Genomic DNA, 11,604 nt, shown 5'->3' with positions numbered 1-11,604 from the left:
AAAGGTATTGTGTCCATCTGCAATTAAAAATATTTTTTAAAGAAATGGAGACTAGGGACTGAGGTTGTGGCTCAGTGGTAGAGTGCTCATCTCACATGGAGGAGGCACTGGGTTTGATTCTCAACACTACATAAAAATAAATAAAATAAAGGTATTGTGTCCATCTACAACTAAAAAATACTTTTAAAAACTTTTTTTAAATGGAGAGACTGGGGCTGGGGTTATGGCTCAGTGGTAGAGCACTTGTCAAGCATGCATGAGGCACTGGGTTCAATCCCTGGCACCACATAAAAATAAACAAATAAAATAAAGGTATGTGTCTATCTACAACTAAATTTTTTTTAAATGGAGAGACTAAGCCAGGCACGATGGTGCATGCCTGTAATCCCAGTGACAAGGTAGGGTGAGGCAGGAGGATCCCAGCTTTAGCAACTTAGTGAGACTCTCAGAAACTTAGTAAGACTGCATCTCAAAATAAAAACTAAAAAGAGTTGGGGATATAGCTCAGTGGTACAGCACTCATGGGTTCAATCCCCAGTATTTAAAAAAAAGGAGACTATAGATTAAAAGTGTTTTTCAATGGAAAATTATGTGTTATTTATAGAACACCCTCCTAGATGTAGGATTCTGATTCAATGAGGACTATCTTATAACTCTGTAAGAGGTAAATTAGAGCATTGGAAATAACCCTTGTCTATAAAAATTCGAATAAATATTGTTTGTCAACAAGAGAAAGGGATGCCCCTCCCTTCTGCTGGGGAAAAACAACTCTAAGAAAGGGGCTAATTATTTTCAGTTTAAAAACAATGGAGTTTTAAATTTTTATGTGGTCTTATCTGCCAATGTTTACTATACTAGATATCAAAACTGAGAAATTTTGATATATTTATTATTTTAGTTCATTTAAAGCCTACAACACAATATTCATTTCATCACATAAAACTGTATAACACATTCACATGAAAAATATATTTTCAAAAACAGTCATGATATTTTTTTAAAATTGAAAATATCTTTCATATCTATCCTAATAGAAGTTTGTTGGATTCTTATATCAGTTCGTGCACTTAATCTGTTGCCATACCATACATAATATGTGTCTGGCAAATTTCACCATACAGCTGTGAATTAATTAGAGTAGAAAAGGTAAATTTGACATTGTCTTACAGATCCCATGAAAATTCACCTAGAAAAATAACCAAAAGAAATTACTCTTTAGTAAAGTAGTATAATGTAACATTATCAAGCAAAACCTAATTTTTAAGCAAATGGGTTTATAGCTCTACTAAATTTGATATTATTTAGTTTGTTATACAAATATTTTAAAATTATCAGGAGACCACAATTCAATAACTAAATTTCGTCAATTTTACTGGAATAATTTTTTTTTTCAGAAAAACTATGTGGCTTGGAAAAGAGTCATTGGTTTGGACACAGCATGCTCTCCCTGGGCAGCAGGATCTCCAGAAATACAGGCTGTCTGTATTTCTGGAGATGATGGTTGAGCACTTGGTCTGGTGGGTCAGGTGGCTACCCTTGTTGGCGATGCACTGAAGATGTCAATAAGAAAATAGTTCATGATATACATGACATCTAATGAAATGCAAAATGAGGGTATACCTGCATCAGAAACTTTTAGACATAGATGGAGTAACTTGTCTTGGCAGCATCTTTTCACATCCTCCCCTTCCGTTTTTTTGTTTGTTTGTTTTTTAATGTCTAATTGTCTAATGCCTTTCTTAATCTCCCCCTTTTTGATACTGGATATTTAATCCGGGGGTGCTTAACCACAAAGCAACATCCCCAGCCATTTATTTTTATTTTTATTTTTTTTAGTTTTGAGACAATGTCTCACTATGTTGCTTAGGGCATTTCTAGGTTGCTGAAGGTGGCTTTGAACTGTTGATCCTCTTGCCTCAGTCTCCTGAGCCACTGGGATTACAGGCATGTGCCACTGTGCCCAGCTCTTAAAGCATTTCTTTTTCTTTAAATATTTATTTTTTAGTTGTAGTTGGACACAATACCTTTATTTTATTTATATATTTTTATGTGGTCCTGAGGATCAAACCTAGGGCCTTGCACGTGCTAGGCAAGAGCTCTACTGCTGAACCACAGCCCCAGCCCTTAAAGCACTTCTTGATAAAGACAGATTTAGAAGAATGGTCAGCCATGATGGACATATTTTTCAGTAGCTTGGAATTAAAGGGGATGCTGATTGGTGAAAGAGTGTTGCTCATTTATAGGCCCTGTAGTCAATCGAAGTCTTGCATACAATGTCTGATTGCATGAAATGCAATGAAGCCATTATCCAATTAGAAGGCATGGAGTATTCAAGCATACTGAAAGCTTCCTGTAGGCTCTATCATGAGCACTTTGAAGATGCCATCTACAGTACTTAAATTGCAGAAATTTTAGCTGCAACTCCTTGAGAGAATCTGACCTCCTTAACCATGGTCCATGAGGCCCAGAGAAATGACACTGGCAACATTTGGGTATTTGTCGAACAATAGAGACTCTAATGTCATCCAGGGTTAAGCCACTCTGGCTTAACCAGGAACTCTCTGATATGGAGGAGGAACTCCTGGAAAACAAGAGGCTTGGCTGACTGGCCACTGCTTCCAATTCTGGTATATTAGTTTTGTTTTTTTTTTTTAATAAAAGGCCTTGAAAAACCTCAGTCATCAGAAAAAGGGAAAAATGGTGAAATCAGTCTCTGAACACAGAACACAAACAAAATAGGTTTATTAAAATGTAAAATATCCTTAAACATTAAGAGTTTAAAATTGTTTCCTTCACAACAATCTTAGGTCCTAGGGAATAAAAAACCCTAAACCATATAATTTGTGAACAAATGTTAGAGTATAAGAGCTCTTGGCTAAAAACAAATATTAAATGACACATCTAAGTAGTCTCCTTAGGGAGAAAAAGGGGACAACATGGGAAATATTCAATGTAACAATGATCTGTTTCAAATGTCTATGATAGTATGTCTGAAAATATTGATTAAAATATATGAATTTGTGGGGAAAATTAACCAGAGAAATTAAACTCACCTTCTCCCCTAAAAAGGGACTTAAAGACAAAGAAAATGGGAAAAATTGAGGTAATCATTGAGTTACTATCTTAAATGGCCAGGCTTCGAAAAGTACTACATGTCATATCATTAAAGAAGAGGTGGTTTTTTTCCTGTTAATTAGATGATGTCAGATTATGAGGGAAAAAAATCTCACTTTTATTTGAAGAAAATAAAATGTGAAGAAAGCATGCAAGAAGAATCCTGAGCACTCACATTCATAAATAAAGATATTAAAGTCCTATTTAAAATATTAACAATTATGTCTGGAGTCACAATAAAAGATTAACCAAAAAGGACAAATCAAGATCCATCAAAGAATGCAAATATGTATTAGTAAAATACAAATAGAATTCATCTGATGAATGTTAAAGGACAACGAAAAGTCTTCAGTTACTCTCAGTACACACTTTAAATTCCTTTGTTAATATGATGAAATGGATAATGTTTGTTTCATGGTGAAATTGTAGCATTACCATCAACGGAATCAGGACTAAGTGATAATGAGCCCTATCATCAGGACTATTATTTATCATTAACTGGTATATTAGTTTTTTTTAATAAAAGGCCTTGAAAATGATTTTATTGCAAAGAAGAACTAAAGAAAACTATCACAAAATCATTTGCAAGTAAATCCCCTAAGGGAGTATCACATGACTGACTCACACATTTGTAATAAAATTTTGTGAAATCAAAGGCTTTTTTCAGAGCCTTGTATGTGTCTAGATAAAGAGCTGCCACATGCTTGGAGGAAACAATAATTCATTAAGTCATTTAATTTATATCATACTAATTGTTGGTGCTTCAAAGTGCCAATGTGTCAGTATGCTAACAAATATTTTACTAAAGTTATTCTAACATATTGGTCTTATACAGATTATATTATGTGAAAAGGTATTTTAATATATCAAATCCATTAGGATAGTCATAGTATTTTGGCCATTTTTGGCCATTAGCAAAAGAAATTAAAAATGCACCATAGTTTGGCTGAAAGTGCAGGGGTAATTAAGACAGATGAATCTTTTAAGTAGAGAAAAACATAAGGTTTGATGCTAAAAGACCAAAAGGGCCAATTGATACATCTGATTATTAACCTGGTGGGAAAATGAGGAACAAAGAGACTAAGCAAGCAGTCATGCTTTAATTTTCTGTTTTATGAAAAACATTAAGAGAAACAGCTTTAATGGATGCAAGTAATATATTGAAAACAGAAACCTGGCAAAAATAGTGTCTTGGAATAAAAAGACCATAAACTTGTGTGTATATATATATATATATATATATATATATATATATATATATATATATATACACACACACACTATATAATGGAAACAAATAGTACAGAAACATAAATTTTAAAATGTCAAAAAAATTACCAAGCTCCCTTGACTTTGAAATTACTATTCTATTTCATTCAGACTTATTAAATTCTATTCTTTTCCAGTCTATAATAGATCAATTCTAAAAACACAAATCTTACAATTTTTGGCTGGGCACAGTAGCACATACCTGTAAACCCAGTGACTGGGGAGGCTGAAGCAGGAGGATCACAAGTTTAAAGCCAGCCTCAGCAATTTAGCAAGTCCCTAAGCAACTTAGCAAGACCCTGTCTCAAAATAAATAAAAATAGAGAGGGCTGGGGATTTAGCTCAATGATAAAGCACCCCCAGGTTCAATCCCCAATGTGCACATGCGCACACGTGCACACACAAATCTTTATGACCTGCAACTTGAAACTGTGCATGACTGAACAAGGGGAGAAGCCAATTACAGTAGTTCATGTTCCACTTCCCTCTGGTTCAGTCAATGAAGGACTTGCAGCCCCTGAGCCACAGACATTGCCCAAAGTGTGAGGAGGTGACCCAGGATGATCCAATAAGAGCTTTCATGGGAATGTTCAACCTTTGGTAGAGAAAATTGGTGTGTCATTACCTGTCATTAGATTATTGCTTAATTGTGAAAACCTTTGCTTCCAATAATGGTAATTTAAGCATATGAATCCAGGGCAAATGGGCAACGTAGTAGACATCTCTTGTCTTACATCTTAATTAAGAGAATTGGATGTCTTAGTCCATTCATGCTGTTATAGCAAAATACTTAACACTGGGTGATTTTTAAAGAACAAAAATTAATTCTTACAGTTACGAAGGCTGGAAGTGCATGATCATGGTGCCGGCAGTTTTTTGTGTCTGGTGAGATCCCAGTCTTTGCTGTATCCTCATTTGACAGAGGGCAAAAAGGACCTAGTTCTTTTATCATGTTATTCACAACATTCATGAAGCCAGAGCCCTTGTGGACTAATCACCTCCTAGAAGCTCCTTAACATGACTGCATTGGGGACTGTCTAAACATGAATTTTTGAGAAGATACAATTAAAACTGTAGCACATAATAACCAACTAAGAACAAGAAGAAATCTGGGTATGTAACTCATTGGTAGAGCATTTGCTTGGTGTGCTTTGGGGCCCTAGGTTTGATCCCCAGCACAAGAGCAGTGGGGGTGGACCAGGTGACTTATCCTCCCCTGCATTCAAGCTATTTGGATTTGGATTTTTTTTCATTTTTGAGCATTTTTGTCTAAAAATAAAACTTACCATGTTATTTTGGCAAGATGAAATGCCAGACACCAGTTTAGTGGTCAATAAAGTAGGGTTATTCCAGATTGATTGTGGTCAGTTATTCCTGGATATGAGAAGAATGAGGATGGTGTCCAGAAGGAGTGTGGTATAGGGAGGAGGAAGCATGAAAAATGCCATTCACCCACATACACTTCCTTCCTTCTTTTGTGTGTGTGTATGTGTGTGTGTGTGTGTGTGTGTGTGTGTGTGTGTGTGTGTGTGTGTGTGTGTGTGTCCAGGTCTTGCTATATTACTGAGGTTTCCAGTTCCTGCAGTTAAGCAGTCCTCCCACTTCAGCCTCCAAGTACCTGAGACTACAGGTACACACCACTGTACGTGGCTTACCCTTTTTTCTTGTTAGGAAGGAATTTAAATATAAATCTCAAATCACTCTCAATTTCTGACCAACCCCTGAGGAGGACATTAATGGAACATGAAAACATGAAGACTCCTGCTTATTGGGTCATCAATCCTGCCCTTGCATCCAAATAAAGGTTGAAACAGACAAGTTTTGTCCATCATGGCCTCTACTGTAACCATGAAATTCTTTTTCAAAATATTTTTTTTAGTTGTAGTTGGACACAATATCTTTATTTTATTTATTTTTATGTGGTGCTGAGGATCAAACCCAGCATCTCACACATGCTAGGTGAGTGCTCTACCGCTAAGCCACAAACCCAGCCCCCCAAATCAGAATTTAACTGCCTTTGATTCCAAGATTTTCCCATGCAGAGGTGAGTATGGATAACAGTGTCTCCCAGTAAATGAAATTAGGCAGAGAACATATGATTTGGGGTATGAGACAGATAAGATAGTTCTAAGGCTTCCAAGGTTGACAAACATACCATAAAATTGGGAGTTTAAAAGTAGACCTGTCTTGGGGCTGGGGCTGTAGAGTGCCTGCTTTGCATGTGTGAGGCACTGGGTTCGAGCCTGAGCACCATATGAAAATAAATAAAGACATTGTGTCCAACTACAACTAAATTTTTTTTAAAAAGTAGACTTGTCTTTAATGCTATAAAATTAAGACAACACACCAGGAGATAGGAGGATGGGAAGTCAGTTCAGCCTTCAAAGACTATGTGATCGTAATAGATTTAAAGAAGACAAAACCAAGAAAAACAAGATCATTAAAATGAAACACACTGAGGCAGGGAAATGATCTGCCCTCCTCTGAGATCCAATTAGAAACTTTCCCAGGTAAGGGCCAAATTTATGTAGGGATAAATCCATACATAAATTACTCATTAGAATAACCTACATTTACCCTTATTTTCTTAGCCTAGTAAAAATCACATGCTGAAGTAGAGACTTAAAGTGGTAGTAAGACACACACTGATTGAGGAAGCATGTTAAAGAAAACCCCAGGCACAGCTAAAACTCCTATTTATATGTATAATGACATTAAGAGACTGGGTCTCTGCCTATCCTGCAGATCCCATAAAAGCTGTAAACCTTCATTTTTTTGTTGGAGTCAGCCTGGGATGACTGTCCCCCATATGCCACCTCCCTTATGCTCAAGCGTAAAAATAAAAAGCCTTGTGTCTGTGCCAATGTGCCTTTTTACCTGATTCATCTGATAGAGAACACCAGAACCCTCAGAGTTAGTAACAGGCAGACCTGATACCTGACCAGGTATTTTGTCACATACCACTGGGAATTTTGTCTTAAAAACAAATAAGATACATAATTATTGTGCTTGTTGAAAATAGTTGGCCTGGCATAATGAATTCTATTCCTTCTAGGAACTGAAAGTCCTTTCACAGATGGAATCCTCTCAGAAAAGTGAAGGGACTTACCCAATGTTATATCACTACTGGGCTAAATTGAACACTAAGACCCAGGTTGATCTAAATCTCACTTCAGTGTCTGATCCATCAGACACAGCATTAGCTTTTAGGTGTTTGAACCTGTTAGATGATCATAGAAACTGTGTTTTTATGCATTAACCTCCTTGATAAGAAATAAGTTAAAATAAATTCAAATGTACTATTCATTTGCATAAGTTACCTTAATCTCTACTTGAGTGATTAATTCAAATGATAAATATAAGTACATTTTTGTTCTCCTAACAAACTCCAACAGCTAGAGGTGTCAGCCATGAGGTTGAGTTTTGAGGGCTGCTTCTGCTTTTCTCTCTGCCTGAATTCTTTCTTGTGTTCTCAAACCAATCTAATTTTGATGGGCAGGGGGGAGGTAGATGGATTACAATGAAAGTATTAAGTGTTATATTTATCTCATTGTTTGTAGCAGTAATTTATTCATTTATCTTTTAATGCATTGAAAATAAAAACAAAACAACAAAGAAGGAAGACTTCAGGAATGATCTGACCTGAGTTTGTTTCATGGAGAAGCAAGAGGAAGGCCAATTACAAGTGGGGCATCCTGTGTTAACGGTACACATTTGTTATTTTTCTTGTTCGTCAGTGACAAGGAATGGGAAGTCTGGAAGTTCATCAGTATTTAAATCCTAAAGATTGCTACAGAGGCTGTGATTTGGCTGTCTGGACTGCTTGCTGCAAAGGTTATGGGTTAAAGTTCTATTGTCATATGGTCTGCCCATTATCCCTTATACATTCAGTTTCTCAGGAAGATAAATTAATCATTCTTTTATTCAGCTTCAAATATAGTTTCATTTTTTTATTCATGAGAAAATATTTCTGTGTGTCAGAAAAAGGAGAAGTTTCCATTATTTGGGGAAAATGTCCTAATTTTTTTCTAAAATGCTGTAGTCAACCCTCCATACAATATTTAAGCATTCATTCCATTCAGTTGGCTGGGTTTACATTCTTGCAACGGTATTTAAAAGCAACATTGTCAAGTCTCCTCCCTCAGACCGCCCAAACCCACCCCCACACACACAAACACACAAAATAAACCCTTGTGGTTTTCATTAAAATTCTTTTTTTACCAACTTCTCAACAAGAGGAAAATGACAAAGGAGTTCAGAGAGGTGAGGGGATACCTGCTCAAGAAAAGTGGGTGGCGAGCAGACGTCAGTTAGTAGGCGGGGTGTGTCGAGCTCCAACTCTGGGGCTGGGAAGTTCACGTGACCTGCCAGTTGTGGTGCCCGCCCTTCTTCCTTTCGGTGTTGCCCGGGAGCCATCCGCTCCGTTCTGGTCTCCTAATTGTTGCTTCAGCTTCTTTCAGGTCAGAGTGAGGGCGTTGCACCCTGCTAACGGGACCCCAGGGTGGGTACCGACGAGGGGAAGGGTGGAGGTGGGGTTTGGGTGACGGGAAATTGGCCCGAGTGTAGATAGAGATGGCAGTGGGAAAACGTTGGCTGAAGGGGAGCTTGCAGCCTGTGGGCAGAGGGTAGAAAAGAGGAATACCCCAAGTATTCTTGCCGGATTTCTAGGCACCTCCTCTGCCCTCCGTCCATTTTGGAGTCTGAGATGGTGGGCCGGTGAAGCGCCCCAGCAGTGAGATAGTGGAAATAACCCCCCTCTACCATTCCGTACGTAGAGGAGAATATTGATCGCGAAGGTGGGAATGCAAGTTGTGTCCAAGGCAGGAGGACACGCAGACCCAAATGTAGTTTGGAAAACATCGTAGTCTGGCGCCCGAGGCTTGAAAAGAAATGGCGGCTGGGGTGCGGGAGCGGGTAGTAGAGGGGAAGGTTGGGTGAGGAGGGCCTAGATTCAGGATAGGGACCTGTCAATTCACTGAGACCGCCTTCTCCGCCTTCGCGTCTCCTCTGCAGGTCTGTGCGTCTGTTGTTCCCAGCGCTCGGTGTGGCCTGAAGAGAGGAGCAACCCGCCCAGGATCCTTGCAGGTGATTGCTGGGGTGGGGGCGGGGGCAGCACGGACTTGGACCCAGAAGGGGTGAGAGTGCAGAGGACATGGCCTCAGGCAGAGTGTGGAGCCTCACCGCCCGCCCCCACCACATGGAAAACACGCACCTTGATGCGTGGAGAAGGTGGCAGGGCTTGCCAGGGAGTGTTGAGGGAGGAATCTAGGGTAAGCGGTCTTCACAGGCACACTTGGAGGGCCGGGCCAGTTTAGGGGAACCCTCAGAAGGGCAAGATGCAATGCCTTATGGACCTGCATCGTCGTCCCACCCCCATCCCCATCCTTCAGTCTCCCAAGTATCCTCTTTGTCTTCTCTTCTCTCTACCTCCACTCCCAGGACAGGAGAGGGAGAGGGAATCGTGTCATGGAAGAACTTTACAGTGAAAATGAAGGAACACCTTCCAACAAAGGAAAGAGGGAAGATGAAGAGCCACAGGATGAGGAAAAGCCAGAAGAAGCCTGTACTCTGAAAGACAAGGAAATGTTAGAAAACGAGGAAAAGACTGCAGATGAGGAAATGCTGAATGACAAGGAAAAGCCAGAGAGTGAGAGAACAGCAAAAGAGGAAGGAAAGCCAGAAAGCAAGAGAAAACCACAAGAGGAGAGAAAGCCAGAGAGTGAAACAAGGGCTGCAGGAAAGCGCCCCGCTGAGGATGACATACCCAGGAAAGCCAAAAGAAAAACCAACAAGGGGCTGGCTCATTACCTTAAAGAGTATAAAGAGTCCATACATGATATGAATTTCAGCAATGAGGATATGATAAGAGAATTTGACAGTATGGCTAAGGTGGAGGATGACATGAGAAAAAGCAGACAGAAATTAGGGAGGCTTTTGTGGATGCAAAGAAATTTAGAGGACCCCTTCTACCCAAGGGGCCCAAGGGAATTCAGGGGTGGCTGCAGGGCCCCACGAAGGGACCTTGAAGACATTCCTTATGTGTAGCATCCCTAGCAAACATTTTCCAGGTCCTGTGCTTTAATCTTTTACTAATACTTTCCTTTAGGCATCCCTCCTGTTACCAGCAGCCCTTTGACCCACCTGCAACATTCTATGTGTCAGTAGCAGATTTTCATTCACTGCATGGAAAAATGTTTATAGTTCCTTTGTAAATCTAAAAAAAAAAAAACCTTGCAGAACCCTATATATATGGCATCAACCCACTTATGTAAATCTACAAAGATATTTACATAGTAAACTACGTAGAGAAAACAACTTTAAAGTTGTATTCACTGAACAATTAACTGGTTATTTGTGGTGATTTTCTGTTCTTTTTTGTTTGTTCATCTGTCCACTGTCTCCCAAAAGAGATTAATGTTGTCATAAAATTAATAAAAGATAAAATCAGGGAAATAATACATAACTAATAAAAAAACTGTCCAGTAAACTTATAAAGGCAGTGACGACATTAAAATTCTGTTATCAGGATGTAAAATAACAGACAAAAATTGTGTTACCTCTGGGACTCCATTCTGGAGCAATCTAATGGTTACTACATGTCCATTGTTGTAAAGGACTGGATTGTCATCTATGAAATGGGAATAAAACTTGTCTTCCAGGCTTGTGTACAAAATTAAATGAGGTATTGAGTATGTTGGGCTGGCTCCTACCTTTTCTGCTGCACTAACAGAACCAATACTAACAGATACTTGGTGGAGAACTGAGGGAGGTCTCACAGGTCTCATTCATGTCCAGAATAAATCCAGACAACTGAAAGGTGAGTACCAGTGTCCCCTGGGTAGTGTCATGTCTCCTGGGTTTGTACCTCTTCTCATGGAAACTTAAACCTCCCTGAAGTCCCTTCTGCTGGTGGTGGGCTGGAAATGATTAACTAAAGCAACACGGTGTCCCAACAACAGGGTGGAGAATTCTTCTTTACCTACAACAGAGTCACCTTAACCCAGATGGGTACCCAATTGTCATTTGGGTCTTGATACTTTATAAAGTTCATATAAAACACTCCTTTCCATACTTTTTGTTGATTTAGTTATCTCCTCAGGATTTAGATACTGGAGATTGAGCCAGGAAAACAAATCTGAGAGAGCAGATGCTGTGCTATTCTCACCTGGTAATCTCCGATCTGCTGACATTATTTTTCCCTTAGGAATTGTCTCCCAGGAA

The 11,604-nt window shown here is 39.0% G+C and overlaps 1 protein-coding gene across 4 annotated transcripts; it reads left to right on the top strand.

The window, feature by feature from the left end:
* The first annotated feature begins 8,698 nt into the window (after window positions 1-8,698).
* Window positions 8,699-11,075, top strand: Tceal4 (transcription elongation factor A like 4). 4 transcript variants are annotated; one of them, XM_005323411.5, is made up of 3 exons: window positions 8,699-8,843; window positions 9,397-9,468; window positions 9,823-11,075. In XM_005323411.5, exon 3 carries the CDS (start codon window positions 9,850-9,852, stop codon window positions 10,426-10,428), a length of 579 nt encoding a protein of 192 aa, XP_005323468.1. In that variant the 5' UTR covers window positions 8,699-8,843; window positions 9,397-9,468; window positions 9,823-9,849; the 3' UTR covers window positions 10,429-11,075. The 4 variants fall into 4 exon arrangements, with proteins under 4 accessions (XP_005323468.1, XP_005323469.1, XP_021580916.1 ...); XM_005323412.5 differs by having other exon boundaries at window positions 8,786-8,843; window positions 9,828-11,075; XM_021725241.3 differs by having other exon boundaries at window positions 8,786-8,884; window positions 9,828-11,075.
* The last annotated feature ends 529 nt before the right edge of the window (window positions 11,076-11,604 follow it).

Source organism: Ictidomys tridecemlineatus, chromosome X (assembly GCF_052094955.1).
Source record: "Ictidomys tridecemlineatus isolate mIctTri1 chromosome X, mIctTri1.hap1, whole genome shotgun sequence".
NCBI lineage: Eukaryota > Metazoa > Chordata > Mammalia > Rodentia > Sciuridae > Ictidomys > Ictidomys tridecemlineatus.
This window is presented reverse-complemented; position numbering and strand designations above follow the sequence as displayed.

Excerpts from the sequence above, each read along its gene's own strand:
- Tceal4 (XM_005323411.5), top strand. The coding sequence starts at position 9,850 with ATGGAAGAACTTTACAGTGAAAATGAAGGAACACCTTCCAACAAAGGA.